Source organism: Euprymna scolopes, chromosome 22 (genome assembly GCF_053919585.1).
Source record: "Euprymna scolopes isolate OS-2025 chromosome 22, ASM5391958v1, whole genome shotgun sequence".
Classification (NCBI taxonomy): Eukaryota; Metazoa; Mollusca; class Cephalopoda; order Sepiida; family Sepiolidae; genus Euprymna; species Euprymna scolopes.
The window spans coordinates 21,667,794-21,684,487 of NC_136503.1; the positions used below are offsets into that span (position 1 = coordinate 21,667,794).

General features: G+C 32.9%; 1 protein-coding gene across 1 annotated transcript in view; it reads left to right on the top strand.

The window, feature by feature from the left end:
• Nucleotides 1-16,694, top strand: part of LOC145243819 (uncharacterized) — a 117,831-nt gene that overhangs the window by 24,091 nt on the left and 77,046 nt on the right. The window contains exons 5-6 of the mRNA XM_080106847.1: nt 6,571-6,729; nt 13,017-13,219. Of these exons, the coding sequence (XP_079962973.1) occupies nt 6,571-6,729; nt 13,017-13,219 (362 nt within the window). The remainder of the gene's footprint in view (nt 1-6,570; nt 6,730-13,016; nt 13,220-16,694) is intronic.

Below are 16,694 nucleotides of genomic sequence, written 5' to 3' on the forward strand. Positions count from 1 at the left end.
TGACCTCCTTAGTAGCCCTTTTTTCCCCGATGAAAACACATTAAAAAGTTTTCCATATTTCTGAATGCCCTACACACCAAATTCCAAATATGTGGATAAAAAAATTCGTTAAGTACATAGGGTCCTCACACACACATTTTCACTTTTATAGATATATAGATTAAACTAACCTTTAAGAACTTTGAAATTTTTCTTACATAATTTTTTACTTAATCCACGGTTATTTCTACATCCATCCGAATAATTTTTTAATGAGTCTTTTTCATCCTAAACAAATAATATTGAAAATTGGATGTTAATTGTGGGGTCGTAAGGACGGATTGAAAGTATGAGTGGGTTTGCAAATACCAGGAAGAAAGCAGCGATACTAGAAATCAACTTGAAGTTTGGATTTACTTTGTGCGCTTTTTTTTTTTTTTACTTACATTCAGTTTATAAGTTATTTCAGCCTAAATAGTTAACTTTTTCGATTCAAAGATCATTGATGAGTTTAATAGGGATGGATTCGTTGATTTAAATTGAGCAGTAACGTATCTGGATTGAATCGGTTTGATCATACTATCCTACTTCGGCTAGCTGTCGGTGCGTTTGCAGTTAACTCATAACTTAATAAATTAAAAGATAAAATTTTCTTCAATCTAAGTTGGTCAAAGCTCAAATAACATCCCAACGTTCTTTTTTTCTACTTAGATTATCTTGAACAGCAATACCAAATACACATTCTCTTCTTTCAAAACAATATAATCGTTATAGCTGACCCAGTCGGAGATGAACCTCATTGTTACTTAGAGCCGGCTCAAATTAACTCGAATAAAGGTCAGCTCAATCTCGTACATAAAAATTTAAGTGAACTTTGGAAACACTCACATATAAATAACGGATAATTCTTTTTACTTTTTCCGGGATGCGTGTATTTTGTGGAAATGTACACAACCCTTATATAGTTAGCATAAAAAACGCATCGATAATCAAAACTCTAAGGTATGGTATGTTTTAGACACAGGTTTATTGATCAACAAAGATAAAATTGAAAGGAATAAAAAACACATCGTTTCAGAAACATGTCAATACAATATGAAGGTGAAAGTTCACTTAGACTTTAAAGAGAGTTATAGACTTGTTAGGTTCACAGAATTGAGAGCATTTAGACATAAAAAATGTTCTAATGTATAAAACTATGTCTGTCTGTCTGTCTCCATATTTTCAAACTCCCTCTTCCGAAACTAAAAGCCAAAGAGTGGCGCTAGGGGCTTCAAATGATTAGATTTTTTATGGACCGTTCCTTTATAAGTCTTTAGTCTTTTAAAATAGTTTTAAAGGGGTCAAAAATGAGTCAACATTGAAAAAAAGTCGTTTTACATTTTTGCGCATTCATCATAGTTTATTTTTAATCAGTTCATATGCGTGTTTAGTACAATGGTAAAATCACCAGCTTTGAATGCTACCGTTTTAATTTCGGTTTCGATTTTAGCTGATGATACCCAAATACTTTTTTTTTACTTTTAAAATCACGACTCTATAATAATATTTACGAAATCTGGACAAATTATAATATCATATTTACGACAATTTTACGACCGGGCAAAGCCGCCCTACCCGCTAATCTGATTTATAAAACTCACTATGTATGTCTGTTAGTCTGTGTCCATATTTTCAAACTCTATCACTTCCGAAACTAAAAGCAACAGAGCGGCGCCAGGTGGCCCCAAATGATTAATTTTTTTACGGGCCGTTTATTTATGGGTCTTTAGTCGGTTAAAATAGTTTTTAAGAGTCCAGAAAAGGATCTAAATTGAAAAATCGTTATACATTTTGTACATTTAACTTAGTTTTATTTTAATTAGTTCATATGCTTGTTATATTGGTACAATGTTAATGCCACCAGCTTTGAATGTAACAGTTTTGCTTTTTGGTTTTGATTCTAGCGGATGGCACCCAAATATTTTGTTTTTTACTTTTGAAATCACGACTCTATAATAATATATACGAAATCTGGACAAATTAAAATATCATATTTAACTGTATTTTATAATCGAGTAAAGCTAGGCACCTCCTCCCGCTAGTATTTAAAGAAAGGAAAAATCCGAATTATGCTGAGAGGTTAGATGCCGGTTCAACAGGTGGTAAGAAGATAAAGTTCGTTCATAAAAAAAGAAATAATACTAAAAAAATAATGCTTACATTATTTACTTCTATAATTACAAAGAAGAAACGTAATGATTCTTACCGGAGATGGTCGAGAATGTCGAGATATTTAAAGGATATAAAAACTATGTTGGACTGGGCTAAACTATGCTAAGAATGAGTAGCGGAAAGTTTAACCGGTATAGGGTCAGAAATAGGTCCTAAAGCTAGAAGCAACGGTAAAGGGAGATAACTGCTAATGAATGTACTGTACACTGAACAGAACAACTCTCAAATCTCGATGGTATTAAACAAACCTTTAAAATTTCTGAAAGTTTTCTTACATAATTTATTACTTAAGCCACTATTCTATTTCTACATTAATTTGCATGATTTTTACACGCTTTTCATCGCAAACCAGACATATTGCGACTTGAGAAATTAAGGGTGTACTATTTGGGATCGTGTCATGTAGGGAGATGAGCAGCGAGATGTCTGTTCACATTACATTTAAACTTCGGCAGATTAGTACTGTCTGAGAAGTAGGAATCTGGCAAAGTCTAGCAGTTTGAGGAAAGAAATCATTAAAAAGTAAAATGCTTTCTGGCATGCACGGAATTCAAAAACTGAAGCTGTGGGATGTTGCTGCTTGTCAGTTTAGTCTGAAACATGTATGTCGAGGCATCACAAGTGCTATGAGTTCATCTGAGCACATTCCGTTTAAATACTTGTAAAATAGACACAGGGATGCAACATTACGACGATGGGACAGAGGTTTGAGCTTTGCCGATAGTGCGGGACCTATGAAAGCTGAAACTACCGTTAATAATATTAATAGTACTTATAGTTAACTAAACATTCTTTAAGTAAATCAATTAAATATTCAATAAGTAAAGTAAAGCCGTATTCTGTATCATTTTTGTTGATTTGATGTAACAAATACGGTTCTTCTCAGATCACATTTGCGATAAGGATCAATTTAGAGGATCCTTAATGCTTATATAGTCCTTCTTTGTCTCTGTTAATAGCTTACCTTGTTGGAATAAATATTATTCAAAACAGTTTGTTTTTCAATATAACCAAACACGCGTTTTCATAGTTTTTCACTCCGCCTTACCAATGAGAAAATCTCTGATAATGATGTTGAATTAATAAAGGGAATAATCAACACATCTATGGCGAATTCAGCTAATTGCACTCGCACTCTTGAAATTTTTCTTAAACTGGCATCCCAGTATGTTATTATAGCAAGTCGATTCATGATGTGAGTTATGTGAGTTCGTAACTTCGATCATGTTTTATTTTGACTAAAGCTAGTGTAGCAACGGTGAAACTGGTGAATTCGCCGAACCAGTTCAATAATCGATCAAATAATCATTTACTGCTCCAATCCTGAAGATTTCTGAGACATTTTCAAACCAATTCCGATCACCCAAAAAAATAAGAATATTTTTGTAATCATACTCAAAATAATCAAGATCAACAAATATTATATATATATATATATATATATATATATATATATATATATATATATACAAAACACTAAAGCTCTTTATAAATACGTTGCCGCTTAAGGTAAAAATCGGTTTATTAAATGATCACAAACGCTCAAAACAAAAATGTCTAACTCAAGTCACTCTATTTTTAAATACTCTACATTTTTAAATACTCTACATTTTTAAATACTCTACATTTTTAAATACTCTACATTTTTAAATACTCTACATTTTTAAATACTCTATATTGTTAAATACTCTACATTTTTAAATACTCTTCATTTTTAAATGCTCTTCATTTTTAAATACTCTATATTTTTAAATGCTCTTCATTTTTAAATGCTCTTCATTTTTAAATACTCTACATTTTTAAATACTCTATATCTTTAAATACTCTATATTTTTAAATGCTCTTCATTTTTAAATACTCTACATTTTTAAATGATCTTCATTTTTAAATGCTCTACATCTTTAAATACTCTATATTTTTAAATACTCTAATTTTTTTAAATACTCTACATTTTTAAATACTCTTCATTTTTAAATGCTCTTCATTTTTATATATACTAGATTTTTATAGCAGACTACGATACTTAGTTTCAAAGCCAAATGTATATATTAAAAAGATTGATTAACTCTACAAATTAGATGAAGTTTTAAAAAGATTATTTTAGTAAAGAGTTCTTTAAGATTGGGTTCATGTAAGTATTTATTTCGGTATAAAGTGAAGTCGTGACACTCAATTAATATGTGTTTTCTTGGGATTCTGTACATAATTGGTGTTCAGCACCTTCCAGAAGGTATAAGTGTGTTAGTAGAGTATGGCTTATATATAATGGGTTTATTACGATTTCTTTCTGTTAAGGTTGTTTTTTGTATATGCCATTCTCCGATGATTGGTTTGATATGTTGTACTTTGCTGTTTATACCTTGGTTCTATTCTTCTTGCCATTTGTTGGTGATCATTTCTTTAATTTGTGGTTTGTAATCTGTGTCTGGTATTTTGTTGTTTTTCCACAACTAAAATAACAAACTTTCTGAAAGAGATAAAACTATTCAACAAAATAAAACTCCCAACCACAGTATTACATCAAAATCTCCACAACAATCTGCATGACCTGAAATGACCACAGAAAGGTCAATATGTCGTTAAACACAAACAAACAGACAAAACAAGCAAATAAAAAATTTATATAAAATAGTGCATTTTAATATATGATGCGGAATTTATTCTGAATATTTTAGCAATCTAAACATATATATATATATATATATATATATATATATATATATATATATATATATATAATATAAAGATGAACATCTTTGTGTGTGTCTGGTCACGAATAGGCTCCTATATGGTTGACTATTATAGAAAACTGATCACATATAATGATAGAAGATGTATCAAGATACAGGAATGGGTATGCTTTATCTGGCATAATGATGATTCATTAAAATTGTGGGGTCTGCGTACGCGCCTGGTCCACAAAGTATGGAAATAAAAAATTTAAAATATAATAAATAAACGTTTACAAGTGTTTTTGATATAGATGTACATAATAATACTTTGATAAGTATGTTTTAACAAATAGGGATGGTATAATAAAATTGTGAGGTCTGCGTTCGCGCCTGGTCTCCATAGAATGGAAATAGGCACAAACTTTAACAAAGACTTTTCATATTTATCTGCGTATGTATACTTTGATAATTATGTTTCAGTTTGAAGAAATATGGTATAATAAAATTATAGGGTGTTTGTTTGCGCCTGACCTCCATAGAATGAAAATATGTCACAAAGTTTAACAAGGTGTTTTAATATAGATCCACAGAATATTTTGATAAGTGTTTCAGTGTGAACAGGTATTGTTTAATAAATTATAGGGTTTATCTATTTTATTTTTACTTTTATCATATTTTGCTTTGGTTTTGATACCCCCAAATTCAACCCAAATTTACAACCCTTCCTCTTCATAACCTATCATACTTTCATAAATCAGAGTCCATTTTCTGTAGGCTGTTTTTGAACCTAGTCAACGACGGGTGCTTTTGCTAGTATATATATATATATATATATATATATATATATATATATATATATATATATATATATATATATATATATATTGATATATATAGATAGATTTTGTGCCTGTTTATCATCGTAAATATGGCATAATCGCGTCAGATCACCGAAGTTAAGCAACGTTGAGCCTGGTTAGTACCAGATAGGTGACAATTTGAAAATTCTAGGCGCTGTATGTCTTCTCCGCGTATATCAGCATTTGTTTCCAGTCGTCCTGTACATACACTTCAGTTGCCACTGGTATTTAACAATGTCAACTCAGGAGAGATATGGTTAGAGATTGCGCAACTTCTGTCACGAAAATTTCACGCGCAGGCACCGCTTCGGGGATATCCATAGTCTGTCAAAAACTGAAGGAGCCCACTTTATATATATATATATATATATATATATATATATATATATATATATATATATATATAGTTAGTAATTTATTAAATATATATGGCGATTAAGCTACACTGAATATTCTGCGTTTCATCCACTGTAGGATTCGTCAGCCTGACGAATCCTACAGTGGATGAAACGCAGAATATTCAGTGTAGCTTAATCGCCATATATATTTGATAAATTACTAACTAGCTCTACCTACGTATTGAGCACTTTTGAAGTAAATACTTAAAGTTTACGCGTAAATCTATACTTTCGTATATTAAATTTGTGTAAGTGAAGTAGTTATATATATATATATATATATATATATATATATATATATATATATATATAGAGGGAGAGAGAGAGAGAGAGTGTGTGTGAGAGAGATACCTACTTTTATATATAAAACATGTCTATATTGTTTGACTTGTGGTTTCGTAAAAGGGCGTTTTATAAAATAATGAAGATGTGTGTTTTTTTATATAGGAACAACAGAAGAAAGTCTGGTGACAACCGATTTTGAAAGGAAAGAAGCGATTCTAATGAAACATTTGAAATACTCGACAGGTGCCATTCTTTCAACGAAATTTCACCAGAAAGCATATGATACAGCAGATGGAACCAGACTACAATTCTCGCATCCGTGTAAGTATCAAAACCATTCTTACAAGCAAATTCCGTAGTCTTGGTATAAGTTAGTAGGCAAAAAAAAAAAAAAAAAAATCGCTATTTCATAATCAGTTTTTTTCCTTCCTATTTCTTTTTTATGTAAGTGAGCACTGCTTATACCTGAGTTATCTATGATGTCGTTAAATACATCATATAATCTGGATCACATCACTAAATAATTTTGTGAGCCTGAGAACATTACGGGCTTCAGGTCTTGCTACACCCAAACCCTTACGCAGGTGACCGAACTGATACTGATGAAATGACAGATTTACACATATTTTCCCAATTCTAATCAAATAAAGGGAAACTGTAATCCTTATCCATAAAGTATGCAAGGTTTCTATTGACCATGTCTTTTAGTGTTTATTTGCCTAAGAGGTAGTGCTGTTTGTTTAAACTATTCTTATTATAATTATTGAGGCCAGGGAGGATCACTAAGGAAAAACGCGGACACGGACATGATTCAGAAAAGTAAACAATATTAAAACAAAACAGACTATACAAAGAGCAACAGTCGTAGGATGAACCGCCAAGATGACGTACTACGAAGTACGCAGACAGATATTTACCTCTCTCTCACGGCGAGAGGATGTGACACAAGGTCGGAAAATGGGAAAATAAGCCAATGCTCCAAGAGGAGCACTTCGGCGCTGCAAAAATACATCTGAGTAGCCCTTTCGGCATTCCCCGCTGAGAGCGCATCAGGCAATAAGCAATAAACTTGCTCCTACCGAAAGCCGGAAGCCAAGGCTTGGGAGGGTAGATTTTCTAGGGCTACACAGATCAATATACATCAATCCGACAGCAAAAAGGCCATCGAAATGGCCCAGTTTCTGTCGGACTGATTGTCGAGGTTAGAAACTCGACGTGTACTACAAAAGTACAGTGACTCCGCGGAGAGTCATACCACTCAGTATATGTATACAGTTCGGAAGAGTTCATCTCTTGTGCATGGGTGAATCCTCACAACACCCTTCTCCCAAGCCATTTTGCTCCGCAAAAATTCTACAAATAACTTTTTCTGCATTGTGTTGACAGTCACTAGTCGGTGAATTTTTTTTTCCTCGACTATCGCTGTTCTAGCTGGGGTTCGTCTAGACCAAACGTCTCGAAAATCGTCTACGTATAATGTGTATCAATAATCATCTGAGTGACCTTTTCTTTTTGTTAACTAGTTTTTGTTGCGTTTATGAATATGTTTTGTACCTAGTATGGTGTATCCGACATATAAAATTTGATTTAAGGTTTGCGTTTCTTTAGTGATAACATCCATCAGTTTCTGAATGATATTCTAATCCCATTGCGCAAGGTCAATTAATATGGTATTTTTGCGTTTATACAAAAAAATTGAAATGTTAGAAACTGGTATGATCAAACCATCTTCGTATTTGTCAATCCTACTTGCTGCGCAGATACATATTGATTTTTGTGTTCCTCTGAACTCTTCAGCCAATTTTTGTTTACGTTTAAACAAAACTTTTCTATGCAACCCTATTTGTGACGCTTTTAGTTTCTGCTCACATTTTAATGGTTGCTTCGTTATTTTTTGGCACATTTTCGAATGATATGCATTATTCTTTTTAGTGCCTTCCCTGATTTACTGCATGTAATTCATTAAAAAAAGTCTTTGGTTGTTCTTTATTAACGGCTTCATTTTGAAGTAATTTTATAAGGTACGTTTTCGTTTCTTTGACTTTTTCTAGCAATCTGTTGTTGAAACACATGTTGTTTTAGGAATTCCTGCTGCTGTTGGAACGTTGTTAGAATAAGTCTTGTGAAATCGTCCATATTCTAGCCCTTTTTTCCACAAACAAAAATTACTTACTCATGAAATAATGCTGTAATATTGCTAATTACAGTTTACCGCTATACACCGAAAAAAATTTTTTTCTAGGAGAGAAAATATATTTAATTGGAGGAAAACGTGCTTACCGTTTTATTCTATTTAGTTTTAACTGGAACACATTTCAAGTACAGTTTTTAGAACCTCCTTACTTCGGTGTCCGATGAACGACTTTTTTCATTTTTTTCCGAAACGAATAATTTTGTTGGTGGTCCTTTAATAAATTTGAATTATTTGTCGCCAAGTTATTTTCAGTATCCCTTTTGTGAACTCGCGTTTGTCGCCCAGTTGGGGAACATTTAGGTATTTAAAATTCAGATTTCCGTCGGGGTGTTTTGTCGCTAAGTTGTTTTGGTTCGAAAGGGTCACTATGGAAAAACACGGACATGGATATGGGTTAGAAAAATAAAATATATTAAAACAAAAACAGAATATAAAAAGAGAAACAGTTGTAGCACGTACCGACAAAATAGTGTACCACAAAGTACACAGACCAGTATTTACCACTCTCTCACCGTGAGAGGATGTCACACAAGGTTGATTGGTGAGAAAATGGGTCAGCACTCCAAGAGGGGGAGCATCATGGCTATGCAAAAATAAGTCTGAATAGCATCGTCAGCATTCCTCGGTGAGGCCGCTCCAGACAACAGGCGATAAACTTGCTCCAGGAAGCAAAGCATGCGAGGGTGGACCTCCTAGGACTACACAGAACATTTTGCATTAGTCCGACAGCAAAAATTAATCGAAATGGCCCAGTTTCTATTGGACAGATTGTCGAGGTCGGAATCTCGACTTCTGTGTACTATGAAAGTACACGAACCAATACCTCTCAATCTATTTATACAGTTAGAAAGAGTTCATCTCTTGTACATGGGTCAGTCCCTACAACAATAATGAAAATTTTGTAGTAACCAATAATTATACAAGTCAGCATGTTTATCTACATTGTTATAACTCTTTACTATAATAGAGTCATTTCATAACTTCAGGTATAAAACGACACTCGAGGTATTACTTAAAAGAAACACGCTTTAAATAATAGCAGTCATTATATTAAACTACACTGACACAGCTTAATATAATAGAGATTTTGTGTCTGTTTATTATCATAATTAGTAATATTAAAACGGGAAACAATACCAATCATTAAATTAACTACACCAGTAAACTTAACAGATATCAAAATATTCTGATTGCTTGTTTCGCACATTTGGATAGACGGAAGGTGTAGCGTCAGTTGTGATAGTGTTGGGGTGGTACCTCTACAGATTCTAGCAATGGAATATTCCTGACGTCACTTCCGGTGACCAAGTTCTACTTTTCAGACGTCTGAACTCAAGATTCAGAGAGAGGCAGTTGTAATTTTACTTTGTTCTTTGTTCCCAATCAACTAACATAGTTTCTATGTTTCCCGTTTAATATCTTATTCAGTATGTTTAATATGTTATTCAATATGTTTGGGGGGGGGGAGGTCAATTTTTTCCCCAATCCAAAGTGCCCATTTGTGAAGAGCTGGATCTTCACATTAAAAAGCAACCTTGCGTCAAACTCTGCCCGTGTGGGGAGGCAAGTAAATATGGACACAAAATCTACGTTGCATCAAGAAAATAATAATATTAAAAAAAAATGTGCATTTTGATATTTTTTTAAAGTTTTTATATGAGAAATATATTTTTTTAAAATAAATTTTGCTCATTTTTTTCATTAATATCTTCGAACATGAATTCTGCATATTTTGTATAATTACAAGCAAATTTAATCAATTTTGTTTTACGAAAAAGTGAATCAAGTTCTCCTGCGAAACTATACTTTTCAGGATTAAACCTACTTTTATATGAAACATGCTCAAGCGTGAATATAGAGTGGAACGATCAAATTTTCGCCATAGAAAAGACGACATGATTTAATTTCCGTTTGATGAAAATCGGTTTTATTTTTTTTATTGCAGACCATCTACTAGTTGGCCAGTTGTGTACAAATCCCAAGAGCGATAGGAGCCTTCTATCATGTCTGAAATTGACACAATGTTCAACAAGCGAGATCGGAGATGCGCCGCTGTAGATCCAAGTTATAACAACAGAACCTTACCAGTACCCTCAAAATGCAAATCCGGACGGTTCAACGCTTGAGTGTACAATGAAGTTTCCGGCCACGGTTATGGCCTTTGGCATAGGTTCAAGTGAGGGCCACATCATGCCACCTCACATCTTCGATGTCAGCTTGACAGTCAACACCAAAGTGTAACTAGATGTGCTGAAGACTGTGGTGATCCTCTGATTCAATCAGGTGGTCGTTGGCAGACCGGGAGTGTGACAGCAGAACTCTTTGCGGGCCCACAAGTTCAAAGAGATCCAGGCTTGGCTTCAGAAGGAGTGCTACGACTTTATACCCTTCTCTCACTGGCCCTGTTCTTCTCTGACCTGAACCCGCTGGACTAATGCGTGTAGTCATATGTCGAGAACATCACCAACATGATCGCCTGCAACACTAAAGCCAGCTTCATCGCCACCATCCATTGGGTATTCGCAGAGCTCCCGCCGGCGCTTATGGAAAAAGTATGCGCCTAGTTCCAGACGCGTATCGAGACGGCTACATTGAATACATGTCAGCTCTACTACATAATCAAGTGACCTGAATTGATTTTTTTAAATAAAAGTTTTTAAATACAGCTGTAATGTTGTTTTGTTTAGGGCGACAAATTTATTCCATCCTGTATATCATGCCTATCCTCGACTGCGTGATGGCATTACCAGTTGTCTAAACTCTCGGTAAAATATTACGTGTCTTCAATACTACCCTCTCGATTTCTTAATGCGTTACAAATGATATGCTATAACAGATTATTTCATCAAAATGCAATATTTACTGAAATTAAATTCAAATTTTATTCAAATTATCGAATGATTATTTCGCACTTCTTTGGTCTTTTCAACGATTAAATTTTAAATTATGAATATCAAGTGCTTCTTTAACAGTGGATTTCCTATTATTATTTTGGGCCATGCGTACGACCAACGCTTCACACTGTTATCGGATATTTAAACCTCATTCAGCCTCTACTTCCAACCTGTGATGACGTGCTAGGCTTTATCCCCAGTATGACACGAAAAAAGTAGTCCGTATTTCCTGACGAGAAAATATTTTGCTATTCGAAAATTACAAATAATTTGAATTTAATTTTGATAAAGAGATATGACAATTAAAATACATTTTGTACCTGTCTGATCTTTTGAACCGTTAAAAATTATATTTTTAAATATTTACATATATATTGAAGTGTATTAAAAATATTGAACGGTGTTATAATATATTTTAAATATTTAAAACATATTTTAAAAAGAAATTTAGGTTTAAAGGAGACAGAGAAACGCGGAAATTTAACAGATAGACTCACACTGAAGCAACTTCAGTTATACTGGTGAAATGCTGTTTCACTTTATTGAATCAATGCATGCGTGTGTATATGTACAATCATAAATATAAATCGCCGAATGGATTTGAGTGGCTGGATAGATTTTGTCCTTGCTAATGCAGTCAGATATGGCTTCGTTGCCGGGTTCGAATCTTTCGCCGGTGTTAATCGTGAAACACTGCGCTGATGATTCCCGAAAGGATGAAACACTGGTGTCTGTAGGTATTTAATTATTATTATAGTAAATAATTATATCAGCCCCTTTAAGAAACTCGTTTCTTATCGTTTAGCACTTTACAGTTGAAATAAAGTCGGTCAATTTAGCTCACATGCGCAGATGATCATGTAATGATTAGATCACTCTGACAGACGTTAAAATCATTAAAAATAAATGTTTAAATTAAAAAAATATTTCTCGCGGTTAACGGTGGCCGAATGGATTTGGTCCTTGCTAATGGAGTCACAAATGACTTTGTTGCCGGGTTCGAATCCTTCGAAAGGATGAAACACTAGTGTCTATAGGTATTTAAAAATTATTATAGTATATATATATATATATATATATATATATATATATATATATATATATATATATATATATATATATAATATAAAACTGAATGTGTGTGTGTGTGTGTGTGCCTGTCTGACTCGTCACGAATAGGCTCCTATATTGTTGACTATTTTAAAAAACTGATTACATATAATGATAGAAGATGTATCGAGACACAGGAATAGGTATGTTTGATCTGGCGGAACGGTGGTTCATTAAAATTGTGGGGTCTGCATATAAATATTTAAAGAATGTTGAATTAAAAAAAAATATTGAATTGTATTGAAATATATTTTAAAGATTTAAAATTATCGAAATTCATTAAAGATATTAAATTATATTATAATATATATAAAATTTTAAATTATATTATAATATATTAAAAAGAAAATTTTAACGTATTAAATTGCATAAAAAAATTATGATAACAAATCTCTTGATTTTTTTCTTAGATTCTTATGTGAGAATTAATTCCTTCACACGAACTGCCGAAAGGAAGAATCATTGGAAACTAAACATGAAGAAAAGTGTTAAGATGGCCAAATTCCTTCGGATTTGGAACCGCGCACCTGAATATACTAGAAAACACGAGAAGACAAATGTCCAGAATAATCAAATGGAGGTGACCGGAAACACAGGAACCTTGTTTGTGAAGGTGAAATCAAACTCTTGAATTCTTTAGAACGTTCTTACTTTTAATCTGTTCTAATAAAAAAGGCACCAATCGCAATAATTGTATATATATATATATATATATATATATATATATATATATATATATATATATAAAAGTGAACATGTCTGTCTGTCTATGTGTGTGTGTGTGTTTGTCTGTGTGTCTGTGTACATTTCTCTACGCAATAACTCTGTCAATTTTCAGTCTACAGACTCGAAATTTGATATACAGGGTACTGAGATTTGAGAAAATCTTTGTAATTCCTTTTCTATAAATTTGGCTGTTAAGAGGTCAAAGTTCAACGATTTGACCTTTGAGAACTCTATCAAACTCCTCCGACAATTTTGGGTATAAACAATTTTAGATATAGCTCCCTTGGACACGGATCTAACTTAATAACTTCATTTGAGCTCAAAACAATAAATGGTAAGGTGGGTTAAAAAAAAATTGATAGCTTTTTTTTTTTTTTTGCTCAACGTACACCTCCAAACACCCGGGCAACGCCAGGTGAAATGCTAGTATATATACTAGCTTTCATATTATTTTTCTTGTGCCATGAAAGTGATAACCGGTAAAGCTATTCTTTCCGATGGAAATTACACTTTTTCGTTTTAATTCTATATATTGTCACGCATTAATAAAACTATTTTTTCTTAGTAATTAATTTTGAAGTATCCAGATTTGTCTCAACTTCATGGTAAGATGTCTCTATTTAAAGTTTAATCTGACTAGCTAAGGATTTTTAAACTGTCCTATCTGGATAGACAGCAACAAGTCAAACTGCAGACCAGCTTAATACGGATACTGGTCTCCCGCTTTATGTTTTTTTTAATAAAAAGGTTTTTAGACTCACACATATGCAGTACATGATAATGATGATGATGATGTTGACAAATTCACACATAATTTTCCAAATAACTCAACGTACGAATCGACGAAAAACAACAGTCCAATTAATATGATTTATAGACGCTTAGATTTTTTATTTTAAATAAAAAGTTTGTTTTAGACTCACACATATGCAGTACATGATAATGATGATGATCATGTTGACAAATTCACACATAATTTTTCAAATTACTCAACGTACGAATCGACGAAAAACATATACACACACACATATATATATGCAATATATGCATTATATATATATATATATATATATATATATATATATATATACACACACACATAATGTACCATATGACTGGGGACGGACACTAAACACACACACACACATATATATGCATACATATATATACATATATGTATATATATATATATATATATATATATATATATATATATATATTAAAGTACCATGTGACAGGGGACGGACACTAAACAGTTATTCATTTTTAAAATATTTGGCTTTTATTAGTAACAACTTGCGTACAACTCAAGCAATGTCAGATGACGCTGTTGTATGTATATATTAATACGTAGTATTAATATATACATTATTATAAACGTACTACATATGTATGTCACAGTTTCCAGATTATAAATTATTCAATTGTGAGATCCTATTTAATAAAACGGAGGATAGAAAGTGATATCATACTACGAACATTAAATTAATGTATGCTAACCGAAGACGCGATGTAAAAGAACAAAAAAAGATGTCACTTTTTGGCTGTATGTGAAAATGCACCTTCTTGATTTTCAACCTAGGATCGACGGTTATATCGGTTCTGTCTATATATGGTATAAAGATATCGTGGGTTTATCGTTCGCGCCGGGCGTTCATGCACAACAGAAATATGTCACAAACTCGCATAAGAGTATTGGAACTAAACCGTAATAACCAAATATTCTCTGACACTCCATTAACCAGATTACTTAAATAAATACTTTCACAGTTAAAAAAAGGGTTACAATAATATTGTGGGATTTCATTCGCGTGTAACATTCACAGAATGTTCAGCAGCAATATATTACACACGGATGCGGCTGTGGAATTTCCACAGATCCCGATAGTAAAATCGAAAACGCAATGAAGAACAATTGGACACTCTACACCAGATGGCAATTTTTGTTTGGTTATTTTGCTTTACGGCACTCTTTTTAGATTATTATTTAATGCCGAATCCAGTAATTTTGGAAAACAGTTTTTATATTTTAAGTTTTCCATATCATGGTGTTTGGATTTGCTGTTTTGTCTTACGATATGTCAACCCTTTTCGAGATATTTACGGCCGATTCTAGCAATTTTATAAAAAGCTTTTATTCTTCAAGTTCTTTATTTCCACGGCAAGTGCTCGTCTGAGCTCCATTCTCTGGTCCCCCCCCTCGCCAATCTTTTTCAAAAAACACCCGGCTAGCTGAAACCACCGTCAATAATCTTCCGCACTCCTTATCTATGCCTAAATCAAAACGTAGATTCTATGAACAAAGCTTCTTTCTTAGAACTGCACGCCTGTGGAACGCTGTTCCGCTTGCCTGTTTCCCTCCCGACTTCAACCTGGATGTCTTCAAGTCCAACACAAACAAATTCCTGATGAACCGCCCCCCCTAAGTAATGACACCTTACCAATTCTCCAATACTATTACTACACTATCCCTTTGATTACTGTACACACAATAACCCTTATCCCGAGTGGCCATTGGGCCTTGATAAGTGGTGAAATCCATGTAAAAAAAAAAATATATTGAAATATTGATTCATGGCGATTGCTTTAATTGTTTTATAGAAGAAATGTTTTTTTTACTTTGCAGAACATGATTGAGTTTTGCAAAGAGAAAGTAGAAAACAACATGTTTGGTGCATTTTTAATCAGGATGATAGTATCTTAAGCCAGCCTGATCTGGTAGCACTAGATGTCCTAACAGATATTACCACCTGGGCCAAAATTAACCTGGGAGCAATGGTAATTAAGCGGCAACTCTTTATTCTTCACAGCTTCCAAATGGAGCCCTCGCCACTGAATATCTTTTAAGATCATATCCAGGACCACAGCAATTTTAATCTAAAACGATATATTATATTAAAAAATAACTTCATTTTTTTTGTAATATGCATAAAAAATAATCAATTACATTCATCGTCAGACGACACACATCAAACGCATGATTTAAACTAGTCACCATTTCTTATTCTTTTTAAAAATTGCACTTTCTAAGAATTTCTAAAATACAAAAAAATAAATAATAATAAAATAATAATAAAATAAAAAAAGATAAATAAAAATATCTAAATTGGCTGAACCAATTTCGGATCGCCATATTTTTACAGCAAACTGCAGACAGCAATGCGAAATCGATAACCAATCGATTATTTATTTTTTCTTGGATTCATTTGTGAGAATTAATTCCTTCTCACGTGTTGTTGAAATAAAGTATCATGGGAAAATGAACGTGAAGACAAGTGTTAATATGGCCAATTCCCTTCGACATTGTGACAAAATTAATTTCAACACATTTGTCTGTTATTATATTTTTGTTTTTTGAGTAG